This window comes from Ochotona princeps, chromosome 2 (genome assembly GCF_030435755.1).
Source record: "Ochotona princeps isolate mOchPri1 chromosome 2, mOchPri1.hap1, whole genome shotgun sequence".
In the NCBI taxonomy this organism is placed as follows: Eukaryota; Metazoa; Chordata; class Mammalia; order Lagomorpha; family Ochotonidae; genus Ochotona; species Ochotona princeps.
The window spans coordinates 45924670-45945814 of NC_080833.1; the positions used below are offsets into that span (position 1 = coordinate 45924670).

Consider the following 21145-nt stretch of genomic DNA (forward strand, 5'->3'; position numbering starts at 1 on the left):
CTTCTGTGGGATGCAGCAGGAGCCCCTCCAGGGCCAGGAAGCCAGCTCTAGGTGTAGAGTCTGCAAAGAGTTTTCTACAGAAAAGAGCCGTATCTGAATCTTGAAGAAGAGCTGCTAGCCAGGAACCTGAGTGGACACGAGGTCAGCTAGAGACCCAGCAGTGTGGGCGGGTGGGGAGAGAAGCAGTCTTGTGTTAACTGCCTGCAGGTGAGAGACCGGAAGTGGGCAGGACAAGAAGGGATGTGCTTGGGTGCATTTCATAACCTTTGCCACCTGTCCTTTACTAACTGGATGACACCTCACAGGACAGCACTGCAGCATGGGAACAAGATAGTCAGTATGTTGGGACACCTCTCTCCCCAAACTGTGCTGGACCCTCAGTGTTTGTTGCGGATAAGGCTTCTTCAGCACATTAGCTATATTTTATGTGATCTGATATAACTGCTCATCCCTTATACTCTCCCAAATTCATAAGAGGAATCATTCTATTTAAAGAATTCAAATCATACTTCCAGGCCAATTGGAATGCAATGCTTTTAAAATGGTTCACAACCAGTTTCAGTGTTAGTAAAATATTAAAATGAAGTTAATAATTAAGTCCACAATTTACATTTCAAATGTGTTGAACTCATGGCATACTTTTACTAACATCATAAATATAATTTATTGGCTAATTTTCTCCTTAAGCACAACTTTTAAAATTACCTTCGTTTTTGAGATATAGACTTTCCTTGTGCCAGATGATTTTCACTCAAGGATTAAACGAGAAAAACACGCAGAGGCATAAAGCACAGATTGTTATTTCTTTCCATTGAATTTGCTGTTTAAATAGAACCTTGAGTTAATTAAATTTTGTAGGAAAGGAGGATTCTTGGGCCATAAAATTAAAAATAATCCTAATAACCACATATGATTGAAAATTAGGAATAGTAGCTACTTTCACAGCCTTCCTCCTCTTGTTAACCCTAGTTCTTTAATTTGTAACCTAATAAACCATGTTCTTTCTGAAAATATTATTTGAATCAGTCATTTTAAAGATACCAAGAGAATAAAACAATTTGCATTTGTAAGATACTTTCTAGTTTACTGTGCACTCTTGAATACAGTATCACCATGTTGGACATTCACTGAGCTCTGTAAAGTTGGCAGTGTAGGCAATGCTATCATTGTCCTTATTACACAGATGAATTAACTGAGGCTGGGGTTAACAGACTGGCCTATGATCGCTCAGCAAAAAGAAGTAGAAGCTATGATGGACTTGACTACTTAGGATCTTGCTTATCTGTTACTTTACCAAACACTAATTAGCCTTGCTAGACGGTCAAAATCCATTGTTAAAATACTCTTTAGCCAGAAGACAGGGTTCCTACATGATCGGCCATGGTGCTTATCCATTTGAAGTTCATTTGAAGTGGCATGGAATAAGGCCCTCTATTACTGGCATTTCTCTATACTATCTTCCAGGATGGAGAGATGGAACTCTAGATGGCATATTTTACTCAGCTGCTATGCCACTGCACATTTCCCAATGGGTATTCTGGATGACATTAGAAGCTGATAGGATTAATGAAAAGAAATAATTTGGAGGGTAGGTTTTTGGTGCACCTGTTAAGACTCTGCTTGGGTACCTTGCATCCTTTATTAGACTACCCTGTGTGAGTCCCCGTTTCACCCTTCATTGCAAGGTCCAATTTAGGCAAACTGGGGAGGTAGCATGTGACAGCTCTGTACTTGAGTCCCTACCACCCACATGGGAGACCTGGGCAGAAAGTCCTTGGCTCCTAGCTTCATCTGATATGGGGAAAGAGAACCAGCAGATGGGAGACCTATCTGCCTATATTAATTTGCCTTTAAAATGAAAACAAGCTTAAAATAAAGAGGCTTAGATGTTTAGGGGCAACAGTTGAATGTCTCTGTTAGAACTGTAACCTTTGCAGTCACTCTTGGTTAGAAACAAATTGGCATTCTAGGGACACCTGGAGTATTGCCCAGCCCTCTCAAGGCAAGTCCCCCTCCTCTTGCCCTCATGTGGCTACCAACTGGGTCCCCGAACTCTCCAAGAGGGAATTCTGAAGGTAGTGCTTGTGAAGGCTGGGATATCAAGGACTGATTCTCAATGCTCCTTCTCACAGATGCACCTCCTAAGCTTTGGTATCAGGAGCTCCCCTTGTCACTTGAGCCAGCAAGGGCATAGAAATCCATATGCCACATCAGCTCCTGTGACAAGAGCTGGAGATACAGAGACAAGTCAGGCACATTCTCACTCCTACTATCAGGAGCTGGCTGATTTACAGGAAAATACCACAGAAATAATCCATCCATATTATTATGGAAGAGAGAAATAGAGATTTATGAAAGGAGGGGTCATGTCAGGACAGTCATACCTGCTCCTCCTCCTACCTGCAGTATATATTCCTTCCCCTACTGCTTTTCCTCTTCTAATACAGGTTGTATTACTTCCATTCCAGTGATTCTCTGGCTTTGGGGGAACACTGAATTCACCCACAGGAAAATACTGCTGCCTGGTTCCCAACTCTTGACATTCTGAATCACTAGGCTTAAAGTCAGTCATCGGAACTTTGAACATTTTCCTGTGATTCTAAACTGCTGTTAGGGTTCTGAATCTCCACTCTCAAGGCTTTCTAGCACCCTGTGTTCAGGGGTGACAGCATTCAATGGCCTGTGCATCGACCAATCTGAACAAATGCTGGCTGCAAGTCAATACTTGCAATATTCCAAGGTATACTAGATGAAGAGTAGTTTTGCTTATTTTCGATGCTCACTGGAGTATTTAGCCTATTCCTTTTATGATTCTGAATTCCTACTACATGATATTGATACACTACAATTAAGCTATCCTATCCTATCCTATCCTATCCTATCCTATCCTATCCTATCCTATCCTTATCCTATCCATTCTACTGTATGTATTGACACACTAGGTTATATTCTAAGCTTCTTGAAGACAGAGTTTGTCTTCCTTCTTACAGTATCTCTGGAATACTTGGGGCATGGTAGGGATTTCATACATATTTATTGAATAAAAAGAAGGGTTCTCCCCTTTACCAACATACTCTCTCACACATGTGTACATACACTTCCACTCTGCGGTCTCATGACAGGCCCTCCCACCATGATCTTCCTATAAACATTTGAACCAGTACCCACTGGGACAGTGTAAAGCAGAATGGCTGTCATTCACACAAGCAGATGAGGAAAATAGAGAATATGTGAGGATGACCACAACAACCCACACATTCCATAAGAACCTCAAGGCCTTACCTGTGATGCCTCATACAACTCATCCAAGTCCACAGGCAGGATTCTGTTCTGTAACCACAATGCATGAGTGATGAGCATGGAATGTATCATGGGATGATGTCATGAAACAGTTAAGCAGATAGGGCCCTCTCAGTCTTACCGGCAAGGCTGCAGCAAATCGTTCTTCAAAATCCTCAAATGGATGGCCATTCTGTGATGAATGAGGATGAAGTGAGTGACATACAAATGACATGGATTTATGAGTATAATGACGACGCTATCTATGGTTTACACTCCCATGGTCTCGGTAGGTGGGAGCTGCTCAATGTACTGTGAAAATCCTGGAATACATCTCCAGCATAAGCAGATGACAGAACATGCTCCTGATTAGGAAGTACAGTGGTGGTAAATTTGTAACTTTGAACTCCATGTGCCTGCAGTGACAGATATGACCCAGCCAATCTCAACAGCTACAGAGAAGCAAATATGTTTTAATGAGATTTTATTTTTCAAAGGAAAAAATGGTGTCATAGGTTTGTAGGTGATTTTTCAAAAAGTAAAAGATTTATTTATTTGAAACATAGAGGTACATAGAGAGAGAGCAGGAAGATTTTCTCTCTGCTGGCTCACTCCCCAAATGCTCACAACGGCAAGGAACACAAAGCTAGGAACTGGATCCTGGTATCTCACATCGTCGGCAGGAACCTAAGCACTTGGGCCGTCATCCACAGCCTTCCCAGGCTAATTAGCAGGGTCCTGAATCGGAAGCGGAATAGCCAAGGCTTAAACAGTTCTCCATATGGAATGCCAGCATCTCATGCTGCTGGCCTGCTGTATGTGCCTTTGAGGATGTTTGTTGCCTCTGCCTAAAACTACGTCCTTTGCAAGCTCAAGGATCACCAAATACTTCATCCCAACTGAAAAGCCACCTCTTCGGTCCAGCTCCTTTTGACCCTCTGTGAGGAAAATAGTCATATAGAACTCTTCAGTGTATTACCTGTGCCTCTGACAGTGTGAGCTCCACCATGCAGAGGCTGTGTAGTGTTTATTCCTACTTCCCAGCATCTTACAGGGGACCCAGCACACCACAGTGCTCTACGTGCTATGTGAATGAATGCTTGTCTTTTTAAAAAACTGGAAGATGTTCAAATCTAATTTCTCTGCTTCTTATTTTATTGCTCTAGGACATATTCCAGATAATCTATGTAACACTTAATATGCATATATATTTTAATGACCACATTTTGGCCTATCTGTACAGAAAATTATCCTTTGAGTTATTTCTAAGCAATATAACATTAATGTTAATGTACTAGTATTATTGTTAAAACAGAAATCATAAATGTAAACAAGTGCTGGTATCATTTTCCAATTTCAGGAAAATGGTCATGATGGAATGAAGAACCTTACTCAGAATCTCTATGTGCCAGGCATCTGGCAGACATTCCTTTACTTTGCCTGGAGAAACTGACTGTTACTTTCTTGGCCACTATAGGGTATAGAACAGAGTTGTAGGAGCAGTGCACCTGTGCCCACCATGGCAAGATCTTCATGCCAAGTCCCAGGAAATCCTTCTATCAGCACCTGTTTCACCCAGGCAGGGGCTGGCCAGGACTCCACTACAGCTACCAAGGGAGGAGAATTCACATCAAACAATCACATAAATTGTTGTCATCATTATTTGGCCAGAGGTAGAGATAGGTAGGCAGACAACATTAGTCTAAGTGATCCTATAATCTATGGTGTGGCCTAAAAGGTTAAGGTTATGTCACTACATCCTTTATAAATTCACACACTCCTAGGGATTTATAGCAGAGCCCCTACCAACTAGCTCTGGGTCATAACTTTTAATAAAAACATTTTTTAGTGTCCAAAATCTCATTACATCTGTCCAATATAAAAAAGCAAATGGCTTCAGAGCATGATGGATGAATTAAATAAATTTGAAAAACAGCTCATGTTGGAGTCTCATAAAAACCTCACCATGTCCCACATAATGAAAATGTGAGAGGATAACCAGCATCAGCGTGTGCCTGTCACCTTCTTAGTGACAGAAAAGGCCTTGGGTGAGGCCTGGAGCAGAGGTGGGATAAGACACACTCTGCAAATTCTGATAAAGTTTGGTCTGAGTGTTTTGAAACAAATGCCTTGTTTTGGAACTGCACGGATGGTGGACTAATACCTAAGTCACCTGCAAGCTGTATGACCCTGGACAATTCAATTAACCCTAGTGGCCTCACCTTTCAAGCAGGGCTCATAAGGATGACATCATTCTCAGGTTTACTGACCAAGATGTGTGTATAGTCTTTTGGATTCTGGGCACATAATAGAGCCTCAATAAATAGAAACTATGATTGATGTTATCTCAGTGTATTTGGGGCTCATTTTAACAATGCACATGAAGACTTTGATTATTAGCACATAATCTTTAGAAGAAGAAACAAAAATCTTGGTGGTGGCTCATTCTTAGGTGTCACTTCCACCCAAGAGCATAGACCACAAGGGTAAAGTGTGGCCCATCACTCTCTTAACTTTTCAGCCTTGGCCTTGGATCCCTGTGTCTACTCTTCACCCTGTCTTTATTCTTTCATCATGCCCCAAGCTAATGTCTTCCCTGCTTAATGTTCCCCAGCTATATTTCTCCCCAGCTATATCTTCTGTCCCAGGTTCTCTGCATATCCTTCTCTTTTGACACTGGCCTCTTTTCTGCTTAGAACACTTCCTTTCTGCTTTCTGCTTGGAACACCTAGGGAACTTCTGCCAGTCAGTGGGAAGCTCATTCTAGCCAATGCACTTCAGATGCTTTTAAAGGGCAGGACCTGAGACCCATTCCCCTGTCTCCCGTCACTCCTAACTCGTTCTTTACTCAAAAGATCATTAGATTTTCAGTTCATTTATCCCCAAGGCTTCTTAGGAAATTTTTCATACTATCAGATTATGCATATAGATTTGTATTCTGCCTTTTAAAAACCGAACATAGTGGTTGGCACTATGGCATAGTGAGTGGTGGTTCTAGTCCCAGTTGCTTTACTTTGGATTCAGCTCCCTGTTGATATGCTTGGGAAAACAGCAGAAGATGGCCAAAGTTCTTGGACCCCTACATCGTTGTGGGAGATCTGGAAAACCTCCAGGCTCGTTGCTTAGAATTAGCCCAGCTCTGGCCATTGTTACCAATTGGGGGAGTGAACCAGCAGATGGAAGATTTCTGTATCCCCTTCTGAAGTTTCTGTAAGTGCCTTTCAAACAAAAATAAATAAATATTTTTTTAAAGACTGAACATCACATCAAATTTACTCACGACTTAGGCTTCTGTGATGGCGTTTGAAAGATACCATTCTCTGGTGTTTCAACATAAGAGTAGCCTCAATCTTTGCTAAGGGATATATTCTGATGGACAGTAGTGACACAGCCCTTCCAGAAACAAGTAAAGTAAATGCAAGAAAACAGATTCAAGGTCTTCTAGCACCAAAAAGATAGTAGATGAGATGGGATTTGGGGTGAAAGCATCAGAAACGATGAAAATATATTTACGGCTGCTAAACCAGAAACCTGCTTAATCCTCGTTTTTTCCTCCACAGTTGGAATTCTTTGGGAGAGCTTTTATAAAATTACCAAACCCTGATCTCCACCATCAGATATTTGGATTCTATTGGTGTAGAGATGGACTACGGTGTCAGTTGTTTTCCAAAGCTCCCCAGGTGGTACTACCGTGCAACCAGATTTGTGAATCACTGTGCTGGAGAATGAATTCTCTGTAGGAATCATCAGTGAAAACCCCACTGGGAAAACTGAAAGGATCTTGATTGATTAAATCATCGATTAATTAATCTCCTCAGCACACATCGTTGGGTGCTTTCCACCAGCCATATCCTGGCTTGGCATTGCAGATGCAAAGATGAGTAACACAAGGTTCTTGCTCTCATCTTGCTCCCAGGGCAGAGGCAGGCTATGCAGTCATAGCTCAAGGGTGGATAGAAATGGCTACGGCATAAGACTTTAAGATCTAAACTTGGAAGTTAGATCAAAGCTACCAAAAAATGAGTCTACTAATCTACCAATGAAAGATTCATTATTAGGGTTAAAAGAAATGGACTAACCTAAGTGACTGTGGCTGTACTAGAGCAGGTATTATTAAGGGCATACAGTAATTCTAGGCATTTGAATACATGTCACATTTCTACAGTGAATTATTTCACCAGCAAGATGCCTGTTCACGAAGAATAATTCCTTTTGGAGTATCTGGGAGCTCATGTTTTCCAATGCCATTAAGTAGTAGTTTTTCCTTTTTGGCAGACAAACAGGAAAATCTCAGCTTGCCAATTGAACAGAAAGAGAGGGTAGACTTAGATGGGGAACAGCAACTATGGTATTGACAAATGATTTCTCTCTAGAATAGCAGTGTCCGGAACATTCTGAGAGGATGGAAAAGTCTGTATTTGCACTGCATGATAGAACAGCAGCTACTGAGTACTTCACATGCAGCCACTGTAAGTGCTAAGCTGAATTTTAAAATTTATTTGGTCTTAATTAATACCAGTTTAAGCAGTCACAGATAGCTAGTGGCTATTGTACTCGGACAGCAAAAAGCTAGACAAAATAGACAAAATATTTTTGAAAATCCAAACTTTGTTTGCTCTGTGCCCTTTAAGCATTAGACATATGTATTTCTTCCCTATTTACCTTCTTTTATTAAAAAGAAACACTACATTTGCATTGGTTGCAAAATTTCTGAGAGAATTAAATTTCTTGCTGCTAGACAGTATCATTTAATCAAATTCAGTTTGTAAAATAGCAGCCACCTTCTGGATAGAAATTTTTTTTCATTTCCTGAGCTAAGCCAGAGCCAGATATTTCTGGGGGCTTTTTAAAGAAAGTCAAGAATCATACTTCCAATGGAGTTTTAGGAAGGGTCATCATCAGTTAAAAAAATAAAATAAAAACAAAAAGCAAAAAACAAAACAAAACAAAAATCCAACCAAACAAGCAACCAAACAAACAAAACCCAAAATGGCAGTTAATGCCAAAATGTGCCAGCTCTATTGAGACTGGCAGCTCAGTGGTCTTGCTGGACACAATGCCTTGATTTAATGGAGGAACTGGTGATGCTCTGAGTATTTTATCTTTGTAATGATTGCAAAATTCCCTCTGATGATTCAGGGCTGGGCCTCATTTTAGCAGCTAATGGCTCTCTTTTCCCAAGCCTCCATTTCAAGAGGGTCCCAATGGTTATCCAAAAGGTTAGAGGGGGAGGAAATTGCTGAACTCTCATAATGACAATTAGAGCTGCCCTTGAAATACTTACAAGTCCAATAGATCCACAAATCCTTGCACAATGAAATATTAACATCTGGCTTCTGAAAAATTAAGCTGAACCTTGAAATGGCCTTTTTTAATAGGCAAAAGGGAAAGTCAGTTTGGGGGCTGTGGTGACAGGAACTAGCTGGTGCCATATTCAGGCATTATGACAATAGCAGAGATCAGTAGACAGTTTTAAGCTGCAAGATGACCTGAATGAGATAGTGCCAATGAGCAGCAGACAGCTGTAATGATCCTCACCTATGTTCTTGACATCCCACCTCTCAATAATATTGCGTAAGTCAAGTTACTTGCATTTCATAAACTTAACACTTTTAGGGTGAGAAACGACATGGCTTTTGGAGACGTGTGGAAAAGAGGCAGCAGGAGAGGGAAGGGCAGCAGCTTCCAGTTCCAATTTTTGTCCACCACGAGCATGCCTGTGAGTTAACTCCTTCACCAGTGGAGCCTCACATTTCTACTGCATTAAATAGAGATAATAACACTTAAAATTGTTGAGAGTGAAGAGGAAAACAATTGGGGTACATGAAAATAGCACAGCAACAGAGAAAAAATTCAATGGATGTGAAAACCCTTGCGAAACTGTATAACTGGAAGAAAAGAGGAAGGGGTGAAGGATGTTTATGGAATTATTTGTAGGGTAGGTACGGGTAAATAAAAGCCAGACCTTGGCAAAGGTTTGGTAAACAACAGTCTGTGAAAGTGAGAAAACCATCTGGAGTAGCAGCTGAAGCTGTGACGTGTTCTTCACAAAGCAGATACTCGGTCATTGCAGCTTCCTGTTCTCAGACCTGGTTTTCAGTACTGACAAGATTTGTCTGCTGTGGTGAAGCAAGGAGTTGTCTTATGCTATTTACCCTGTTCTTTCCTCCTCCTCTTCCAACCATTACACGTATTTTAGAACTTGGATGATGACTCCATGTATTCATGCTCTAGCACATCCAATATTTTCTTGAAAATATACGTAAGGATGGGGTTGATGGCATGATTTTCACACTGATGTAACTATGCAATGAGATACCAAGTAAGTTGGATATGATAATGACAACAGTACCTACTATATAATGGTATTGATAATAATCATCATTCAATAACTGCACATTTATTCTTTTGAACACTCTTAATTTGATAAACATTTATGGACATAATCTTGTCCTTTTGTCATATGAAGAAGCTAAACAACGACAAGTATATAGAATTGTTCTTATAAATGAGTTATTTAATGTAAAACCTTTAATAATATTACCTGGCTTACAATAATGACTTTGTATGTGCTAATAGTCACCATTATTAGTGTCCTTATTGTTATTAAATACATGATACACAATCTGCCATTGGGGGTCAGGGAAGTGAACAGAGTAGACAGTTTGAAATGATGGCTCTAGGGGTAATAATTATTTGACCGTCACAGTGCTGTGGCCATAAGGATAGGAACGGTGAACATACAGAGAGATGGTGATGCAGCCGTTCTGAGGTGATAGCAAAGAGATGGAACCAGTGATGGAAAAGAAAAAGAAACACTGGCACTCGCATTGGGAATGACGAGAATGATGAGAAGCTCCCTGGTCTCTAGATGCTTGCTGATCCTGATCCCAATCCATGACATCATCCATGATATGGTGCCTCTTCTTTCTCCTTCCTTCCTTTTGCTACTCTTTCAGGAGAAGTGACAGTCTGTGAAATGGCCTCGCTGCTTTAATTGTTTTTGATAGAACAGACTGCATAGTTATAAGGCTACATGGGAAACTAAGAACCCAAGGGGGAATGGTTTCCAAAATCCTAGAACTGTTTTTAATTATCTCCCCATTTAAAACAAATCTATTATTCTAGTTCCACATTAGGAAAGAATTCAAGAAGTTTTCTAAAACTCCTAACAAGACTTGGCATCCGCTCAGTATTTTGAAAAGGGAATGCATTAGACTCCCAGTCATGGGAAATTGGCTGCTGTCACAGGATGACAGGAGCTTAACACACTTTTTGAGAGGGGGGCACGGAACTTCTTCAAGAGGCAGTCATCTTTCCTCACTGCAGTGTCTCTCTTGGAGAGGCCACTCCTGTGGGCCAGATGGCATCCAAACGGTAACAAGAAATATTGGATGCAGTTGAATCAAGCGAGAGCAGCAGAGGCTCCGGCTGAATGTGAAGCAAATCAGAGGAAATCACAAATGGAGAGATGTCACAGCAAAAGAAAAAAAAATAGTCAGGAGGGCTTTGCCTGCTGCTCTGACAGCTGTCCTGTGCAAAATGCTTTTCCAAGCCTTTTCCGGAGGAATGTGAATTTTAATACTGAGGAACTAATGTCCTTACTCACTTCCTCATTCCTACATAGGATTTTCATGGCTTGCACTTGATAATCAATAAACTTATCCTGAATGCCCAGTATAAACAAGGCACTGCGCCAATGTTGGGCGGAGGTACATGCTAACTCTTTTTTGAGCTGTAACAGTCAAGCTGGGGACACTGGGGAAAACTAATTCAAGTCAGAGCTGATGAGTGTCACAACAAGGGTCCCATGCTGAACGTTTTAATGGAGTATGTACTGCTTTCATTGCCACAGTGCTATGTGCCAGAGTGAAGCCAACTCCCCTGTGAATAACCAAAACAGGAATCCTTTATGCGAATAGAACTTGAATATTTACCCATTCCTTAAATTTGTCCTTGTTGTGACATTAGGGATATATCTATCTCACAAGAGAGCTAGTGTTGAAGATCACCCAGGAGAAGATTTAAGGCAACACTTTGGCAGGGTGCCTGATACATAGTTAAGATTTCCATGAGTGTCTGCTTATTTGGGTCACAAATTAAGTCAACAATTCAATGGAGTATCCTTCAGGAAAATAAAGATTATGTAGTATTATGTGACAACAGCTTGAAGTTTTACAAATTGCATAATTAAAGCGATGCAGAATTAAAGTTTAGAAATCTCTGCCACAACTCAACCGGCTAGTCTCCTCAATTCTCAAAAGCATGAAACGGGCAGATTTGGGATAACACATCGAGCTCATAATTTGCCCAGTCTAGTTCCACTTCAATCCATCAGATTCTTCTCACAGTTGTATAACCCCACAGGAGACAAGAAGCCTGAGCAGAGAAATCTGGCTCATATGTTGCAAGAAGGAGACAGAGACCCCAGAAGAATCTGTGCTTGCTCCTGTGTAAAAGGGTAAAGGAGATGGCTACTTCCCAGTGTGTTGGAATGGATGACGCAACATGCAACACTCAGACAGACTTCAGAGGCAGCCTAAAGCTTCAAAGACCAAAGTGTGTCCTGAAGAGCCATAGCTTCAATTATCACTGATTGGCTGTCCAATGCACACATCATTTGTAACTTTGGGTCAATCAGCTCACATGCCCTGTGAACAAGTTGTTAAGTGTTATCTCAGGCCTTGGCTTTAGATATTCCTGCTAACTGACTGCCCTTTTCATCCTCGTTCATCTCTAGAGACCCACCTTTTCGAAGCCTTCCACCAAGTCCTCAGGATGGATTAGGTGACCTCCTCTGGGCATCACACATATCAACTGATTACTTTCTCTCGTCTCTACACACATCATGACCTTGGAGAATCTAAATTATCTGCGTGCGCAACTGTCTTATTCATCTTCGTAGTCCTAATGCCTAGATATCCCAGGAGCTAGTACAGAGTGGGAAACTACATTAAATTGATATATTTTAAGAAACAATGAATAAATGGATGAAACTGCTTACACATTGGAATGGAAAACCGAACAGAGAGAAACTTGGCGATAGCATGATATAATATGGGTGTATGACAGTCCATATGGTGCTTTCAAATGCATAGTATGCACATGCATGCATGTGCGCACACACACACACTCACACACAGACATCTGGCATTCACTACTATAAATAATAGAAAGCGTGTCATATCCACCCTGTCACTGAACCAAATGGGACTTCACAATTAAGATAAATGGCTTTGTTTTTCACTATTAAGAAATATTAGGAAAATGCTCCAGAAAGTTACAGGAATAGGAATGAGCTGCTTTTCCAGCATATCTGATGTCTGGATTTTATTTTCTTCTGACCCTAAAGTTTCTCATATTAGCGCAATGTATCAGCCATTCAAGGGTGGAAGCTTGCTGGGACATTCTGTGCTGCTAGAAGTCTTGCCAATACACGATGTTATTGCCCCTTTGGTAACAGTTGTTGAAGTTACTGCATCCCATATGTTTTGACTTCTCAAGTTTAACACCTCCAAAGAACTTTTGATATTCCCAAACTTATTCTTTCCTTGTCTCCTTGTTTTTGTAAAGACCACTGACTCACACCTAGATGCTCAAGTCCTACATTTGCTGGTTATCCTCTCACGTGCTTACTCTGTTGAAGAAATGCCAGTTCTGCCTCTACAACACATCCCAAACCTGCCTGCTTTTCTCTATATCCTCTACAGCTCTCTCCTTTGCCTTAGACTATTATTAAAAGTCATTTAGTTTATTTTCCATGGTATGGAAAGTGATGTTTTATTGTACTTGGGATAATACCCAACTTTTTACCACAGCGTGTGAGATCATGAACACTGGGGCTCTTACCCATCTTTCCCACTCTCATCTCCACCACTCTCCTCCCCTCCCCCATCAGGTTCTGCTCTGCATGGACTTCCTGCGGGTTCCCATAAATCACAAGGCTTCCTTTCCCTATTCCTGGAACACTCTCCATCTCCAAACTCAAATTTCAGCTCACGTGTCACCTCCTTATGTCTATGCTCTCTATTTATTTGGACACAGAGGAAGCCTGTAGATTCTTGTCACCTTGCCTTGCTTGGTTTTGTTATGAGCACTAATTGTTCTGTCTGGGTACTTGTCTATGAACCATCTTCTGTTGTGGAAGGTAAGTAGGGTAAGGAATGGGTCTTACTGACTTCTGTTACACCAGGGCCTAGCACAGCACTTTGCACACTGTGGGTATGACATGATATTTTTGAAATGGATGAGAGAATTAATGCTTAAAAAGAACAGTGTGTATGCCACCATAGATTAGTCCTTGCAAATACCTTCCACTTACACAAAAATTGTAAAAGCTAGGGAGAGACGCTTTCTATATACTAGCACCGGGAGTCTTCACTCTGGTTTCTGGCACTGGAACTTTATCTTCAGGAATCATGTACTTATGCAATGGAAATGCATAATTGATGAGATCTTTAGCATAGACACCAAAAGTAGAGACCATTCATTCACATTTTTGTAATATCTGTACTATGAAAGAGCCTTTGTATTAAATGCAATACAAATCTCTTCTGTTGTGTCACAGTGTTGGAGATCATTTTTCTGATTGTGGCAGATCCATAAAGAAGACAAAAACAGTTCATTCTGGGCTAAAGAAGGGGGAGAACAAATCATAATATTATGACCTCATCTTTTTTTGCCTACACAGGAGTTATGTAAGACAGTAATTACAGCTGATGCTGTGATGGAACTTGCTCTGTACCTGACACTATCCTAAATGTTTTCATATTTGACTATATTCATTATCACAACAAATGTACGTGCTATTGCTTTCCTTATTTTCAAAAGGTAAAACTGAAGCAGGAAAGTGTTAATTAACTTCCCCAGGATCACAAAGTTAATAGTAGAGTTAGTATTTTCATTGAAGTAGGATAACTTTAGAGTATGATGTTTTAACTGTTATGCTACCATGAGGAGAAAAAGGGGATAAAATGGCCTATGCTTTTGAGTTGCAAGAGTTCTGAAAGATCAGCCATCAGGGGTTGGCATCTATCCTACAAAAGCAAAACACAATCCTCTTAAGAGGACCAAGGTCAGATCTTACAACAATGAGAGCAGGAAGGGGACTAGAATCTCCTAAATGACAGGAAAATCAACAACAATGATAAAAACAAAGAGAAAAAGTTGTAAGATTGAAAAATCTATGATAAGGGAGGTAAAATTTTTTATCACTGGGCTGACAGGATGCAATGTTAAGAAAAAGGAATGCTACTATGGAGGACAATGCTGCTGCTAACTTGCTAAGACAAAACACAGGGACATGCTAGAAAACTCCATGGTAAAAAGAAAAATAGGAGGTAGAAGGTACTGTGAAAAATGAGAGTCAGTGCCGCCTTACGTGAGATATTCCTTATCCACATGTAGAGTAGCAAAAGATTATGACTTTCTTCCCTTTGTGTCTCAGCCTCCATCTTCTCCATAAGTGCTCTCATGTTAACTAAACTGTATGCACTTAGTTGAAGATCAGAATCCATTGTGGTGTTTTGTAAATATCCCTGCATATAGAAGTACATACCAAACTGATGTGTACAAAAACAAATCTGTATGACTGGGGCCCAAGGAATTACAGTTTCCAAGGGTGTCACAAATGAGTTGTGTAATGCAGTCTCTGGAATCACTGAACTAGATATGGCTTGCCAAGTACTAAACAGATCCCCTGGACCCTTGCAAGTGCTCAACAAATAATGGTTTCTTGTCTCCTTTCTAAGTCACTGCAAAATGGAATTTTGCTCCTTTCAGTTTTGGATTGTCACCAATATATTGTTTTTTCATTTCCTATGGTTGTTCATTTAGCTCTTGCACTCTTTTTTAAAAGTAGAGTTGCTCATTATTCTTCGGCAACCGCTAACAGTGGCAGTTAAGGAGAAAGAACCTCACAAGATGATTTATCCAGCAAAGCTGAATTACCATACTGAGAGTGCATGAGTGTCAGCATCAATGGATATTTATGAAGAAAGTGTATATTACAGTTCTGCTCATTAGAGTTGCTGTAGTTAAGCTTCTGTGAATGTTAATGATCTATATTACAGGAATAATGGCAGGCCCACAGCAGCAGGAACAGCAGTTAGCAGACACCCCTGAATCATATTTTCTTCCCATGCATCAGATCTCCTAGTAATCTGATTGATGCCCACTGAAGGGGTTGGCATGCAGCAGGAACCCTGGATGTTGGAGGTGGTATGGTCATTGCTTCACACAGGCAATGCTGTGAGGGTAAAGGGCTTCAGGGACAGCATGGACAGAAGCCTCCTACCTGTGTTTGGAACGTTCTGGTCTTTGGGGCAGCTTTTCCCAGCAAGAAGGACACTCACCAGCATGGGGAATGGCAGCAATTCTAGACTCTGCTTGCCCAAGACAGTGACTGTTTATGCTTATTTTCCTGATTTCACTTTTTGCCTTTAAAAGTATGCAAACTTGGATGATACACTAGATCGACCTAGTTTTAGTGTCAAAGAAAGGAAGATTGGATTCTTAGTTGTGTCTCTTCTAGCTGTGTTATAGGATTTAACTTCTCTCATCTTCAACATCTGTACAAGGTAGAAGAGACCTACTTATTTTGGAGTCTTAAATGGCATATTAAGTGTTTAGAGCAATCTCTTGCTTAGGAATTTATCAATATTTGGTAGCTATGATTGTTATTACTACCTGTTAAAAGAATGAAGTGTTTTTATTGCTTCAAAGTCCTTATGTTGAAGTACTAACTCCCAAAATGATGGCATTTGGAGATGGGGTCTTTGGGAAGTAATCAGGGTGAGATGAAGTCATGAGAGTGGAGCCTTCATGATGGGTTTGATAGCATTATGAGAAAATAAGAAGGAAAATGGTATTTCCCTCATACATACACTGTGGAAAAGCCATGTGTGGCTTCAATGAGACGTTGGTAGATTGCAATATACAGGATGTCCTCTCCAGTAACTGAGTAAGACTCAGCCATATTGCTACGTTTCTTCCATGACTGTTCAGGCCTATTCCAGGGTTCTCAAGGTAAGTGTGGTCTTGCTGACGAAATTGCTTGGGCACAAGGAAATGCATGCACTCTAATGCAGCTCAGACCAACATAGTCCCTCCAGTAGATTAAAAACCACCTAGTGCCTGGGCCAAGTCTTAATCATCCTTCTGTCTCTTAAATCAGTTGATAAAATGATCTCCATGTAATAATCTAACAATAATATAATTAACATTTTCTGAAAACTTACTCTAAGCCATGTGGTGATACATGTGTCTTACATTATCTTATTCAGTTATCAAAAGAACTCTATGCGTTTGGCACCATAGACGTTATCCTTGGTGAACACACCAAGACACAGAGAAACATGAAAATCTGCTCAAGGTTGCACAGTTGATGTTTAAGGAAGAAAGATTCAAGCTCAAGGAATGAGACTATAAACCTCATTTTCTTAACTGCAATACCATACTGCCTTCCATTTAGGATCTACCCTATGCCAAATAACCGTACTATGCCAAGTAACTATAGCTCTTTCAAATCTGTACAATAACCCAGGGAAGTAGCTCTCTACAATTTCATAACTTGTCACTACAAATCCAAAACCAAAGCAATTTACCTAACATACACACAATCAGGCATTATCAGGCTCTGGCTAACTTCAAATTCCTGGTATCTTTCAGCTGTTTTATACCCTTCCACTTGGTGTTCATAGAACAAAGTCACAGATGGGGACTATCCCAGGGAATCTCTTCATCTAACCTCCACACTTCCACATCCATATTATTAATGAGTGAGTTCTTTTGGACAGTGGCTATCACAATTCCCTCTCTGGGTCTCTTCCCTTCTGGAACTTCCTGTCCTTTAGAGTGAATATGAGGAAGTCTTCCCAATGGGTAAGTCCTGGGCTTCCAAATCATCTTCAACCACATCTGTTCATTTATTTGCTTATATTTATCTGTCAGAATTGGCACATTCCAGACAAATACAGGGTCCTGGGTTTTGTGAAATATTTGAGGACTACTCATGAGGCGACCAGCAGCAAGTAGTACATCAGAGGATCACAATGTCTACTTGTGTTGTACAATGATCCATTGTCCATGCTTTCTTCTAATATACAGATGAGTAACAAGACACAGGCAGCCACTTTGCCTATTTGCACTTTTGGAAAATATGTTTGTGGAATGCACAGTGACCTTTATAAAGCACTGCTGGATCCCACAATTGACAAGGTTGTGTTTTCAGCTTTGGAAGATTCAGATGTCATTTAAAAGGAAATTAAGACACAACTCAAGTATGATCATGGACTAAGAACAAAAGGAATGTCTTGGGCTGGAAGTTGAAGATAGTGGAAAGGATGGCTGATAATATAAAGTCTCTCAGAAGTTACAGACATAAACCTCTGTGCATGCAAATGAGACAGGCCATAATGGAGGAGACGGGGCACCTGGGCTGTGGCAGTTGGTTACCTGATTTCCCAAAGCTTGTCACCTTAGAGGTGGTTTAGGTTTCACTTTCATCTCACCTCCCAGGTCAGCAAGATCTTCCACATCTATCCTAGTTATACACTTCAGCTCACCACTCCTCTTTCCTCTGTGCAGCTTTCCCTCAAGCACAGCCCCACAGTGGTTCTCACCTGCCTTGCCATCTTTGGCCTTAAATCTGGCTTTGCTGCAGATATTCTCTGCTGCATCTGGGAGATTGATGCCTATAAATTCCATTGCCAACCCACTTCTACTTGGGCATAGTCAACCAGGGATGTGGCTGGAAAAGGGACGGTGGGAGGGAGGAAGACCGAAGCTCTGGTTCTCTTTGGGGAGAATTTCTGGCAGTGTCCATCTCCTCTGCGTGTTTAGCTTCTATCAAGCAAGCTTTCTTTCTGTGATCATGATTCCCACTGGGCAGCTTGCTCTATGATCTCACTGGCTGTTGGCAGCCCCAGATCCTGGGCTCTGCCCTTGGAATAGTAGTCACTCAGACCACTACTAAACATTGCCACCACCATCTGTTCGTTCCCCTCTTTTTTAACACCTTGGTAAAGAGTTACCCACATTAAATTTGCTCTGTTAAACTAGCTGGCATGGGGTCTATTTTCATGGCTCTGTTCTGATGAATACACTTAGATAATTGCATTAGCTTTTTAACAGCCTCCCCACCTGCTAAGCCACCTGCCAGAAGTCACCAGAGTGATGTAGAAAAGCACAACCATATTAGTATCACTCCACCACCTGCAAGTATCAGTGACTTCCCATATATCAACTTATTGACAACACATTTCAGACCCTGTACACGCTGGCAACAGCATCTCCTTGCATCCTTATCCTCCTCTCATGAAGGTGTCCCATGGTCCCGCTCTTACATGTAAAGCCTCTCTGTGAGTACCTCTCTGCATTTAGTTCCCTCTTCCTGAATGATGCCCCTCCCTTTCTCTGGTAACAAACTCTCAAATGTTTTTAAGATTACCCTAGGTTGAAACCTTATTCAATCTCAGTATACAAACTTTACTGCTCTTCCATTATGCTTTCAATGGAATCTTGTGAATAGCCTTGATGACATGAATTGCAATTATTTCTATGTCTATCTTCTCCTAGGAACCATCAGGATTCTTAAGAAGCACATCTGACTCATATTTATTTCCCTAGTTAATAAAACACTGTTTGTAGGAAGAACAGTTTCTAGTGCACGTTTGATGAATGAATAGATGCGTGAATTCATACACATTGTTAAAGGACTCAAACAAATGAAAGACTTATTAGTAATGAAAACTGTAGGTAAAGAGGATGATCCCAGAGTCAGGAATACCCATGCACACCAACTGCAAATTTTCTTGAGGGGTTCTTTCACTGGGGGAGAGACTAACGGGATGGCCTCCATTTAATGTTGCTCTCAACTATAAAACTAGGAACTGAGGCGTCCATGAGATGACAATTTTTATTATGCATAACTAAAACAAAGCTCACCTAAGTAACACTGGAAGGAAGAGCCTTCCATTCCACTCCTGGGAAAACAGAATCACATTCCCTCCCATCACCTCAGCACGCTCTTCTCTTGTGTAACATCTATGTTAACTGCGTTGCGATAATTATAATTTATCCACAATGTGGTGCTTAATGAGGAAGTGAAACTGACAAATGTTCAGATGAGATTTAATCCAATTACACAACATCTTGATCCAGATTTCAAACTACAGGAAAAACCAACTGCTGAATTGTGAATGAAAATTTATTTCCCATAAAAGATGGGAGTTGTGGGGAAAAGGGAACAATTGCAGAGAGAATTCTGGCAATTCCTCACATTAATGGATTGACTTCTGTGACATCTGTAATGGAGAAACAATTAAATCTACAGCAAGCAGAATCAAACAAATGTACAGGGCATTTGGAGGATGACAGACAGAGATGGAAGAAGGAATCTTTCAGAGCATCAGTGTTGGTGCCTTTCAGTGTGGGGGCACGGGGGTTCACAAACACCTCTTCCACTTCACATGAAGAAAGCACTCTGCCAGACATACTGAGGGTTCAGGAATGAATTAGATATGGGGCAGGTATGCCTGAAAATCTTCAGTAGTACCTCATAGCCAGACAAGGGGTTCTGGACCCTATGATGGAAAGCTTCATAGAAAAAAATGAGCAATGGGAGACAGGGCCTGGGGTCTGAGCAATGACATGGTGAGAGTCAGGTGGCAGGGCTGGAGAAAGTGATGCTGCAGGGTTAAGTACACATACATCCTGTACTGAAGTGTCAGTTTCAGTCCCAGACACTCTGATTCCAATACAGCTTCTTGATAACATGCCTGTGGAAGCAGTGGATGATGGCCCGTGTGCTTGGATTCTTTGCCACCCACACAGGAGACATCCAGGTCTCCTGTTTTTTGGTGTAGTCTTGAGCTAGCTGTTGTGGGTACTTGGAGAGTCAATCAGCAGAGGAAGAAATCTCTCTCTCTCTCTCTCTTCCTGTTTCTCCCTCTTGGTGTTCTTTTTGTATAAATAAACAAAACATAAACAGTCAGGTTTTTTTAAATCAATTATACAGGCAGTATGCTATAGGAAAAATTGTGTGGGTACTAGGATTAGAACCACCTAGGGTTCAAATTCTGGCTGTACTGCTTACTATCCTTGTGATACTGGATAAGCTTTACGATTTATCACCTCTTTAACCCCTGGTTTCTTTTTATGTTAAGAGATGGCAACCTCCCAGGGTGTTGTTTCTGAAAAAGATACAACCTAGATGCAGAGCCCAGATAGTTCATGGCATCTAGTGGATGACCAGTGGATTCCAGTTACTTGCTCTATAGTTAATTGGGCTTTCAATGCTTCTAGTTATGGTTAGTGCCTTGGACCTATAAAACAAAGGAACTGAATCACAGGCTTGGTGTCTAATGCCATAATCAATGTGTTATTACATGCAGCTTCTTCCAGTGTGGTTCCTTTTAAAGACATGACTGAGAAGAGAAATATGATGCTCTGATATAAGCCTTGCAGAAAATTATAAAGAATTGGAAGATTTTCCTGGCACCTATTCTGTATCCAATGCTTGCTCAGTGTGGTGACTCCATTGTAATACTTCATGGATTTTGCATCCAAAGCACTACTTCACAGGGCAACACCATGGCTTATTGCTGTGTGTTTTAGAGCATACATCTTTATTTCTAGATTAATTTTAAAATTATTTATCTATTTAAAAGAGCAGAGCGATAGAGAGAGAAAGAGAGAGAAAGATAGAGAAAGAGAGAGAATCTTTCATTTCAGGTTTACTCCCCCAAATGGCCGTAATAGCAAGGTGTGAACCGGGCTGAATACAGGAACCAGGAACTTCATCCTGGCCTCCCAAATGGGTGGTTAGGGCCCAATCACTTGGGCTCTTTTCTGCTCATTTCCAAGT

At 40.9% G+C, this 21145-nt stretch overlaps 1 protein-coding gene across 9 annotated transcripts in view; it reads right to left on the reverse strand.

The window, feature by feature from the left end:
• Positions 1 to 21145, reverse strand: part of DAB1 (DAB adaptor protein 1) — a 409353-nt gene that overhangs the window by 33668 nt on the left and 354540 nt on the right. For 3 of the 9 annotated variants that reach the window (XM_058656388.1, XM_058656360.1, XM_058656355.1), the window contains 2 exons: positions 3422 to 3472; positions 3283 to 3330 (listed from right to left, as the gene is read on the reverse strand). The exons of 2 other annotated variants lie outside the window; for them this stretch is intronic. In XM_058656388.1, the coding sequence (XP_058512371.1) occupies positions 3283 to 3330; positions 3422 to 3472 (99 nt within the window). The remainder of the gene's footprint in view (positions 1 to 3282; positions 3331 to 3421; positions 3473 to 21145) is intronic. 4 more of the 9 variants (XM_058656398.1, XM_058656373.1, XM_058656396.1 and 1 more) reach the window with 2 other exon arrangements.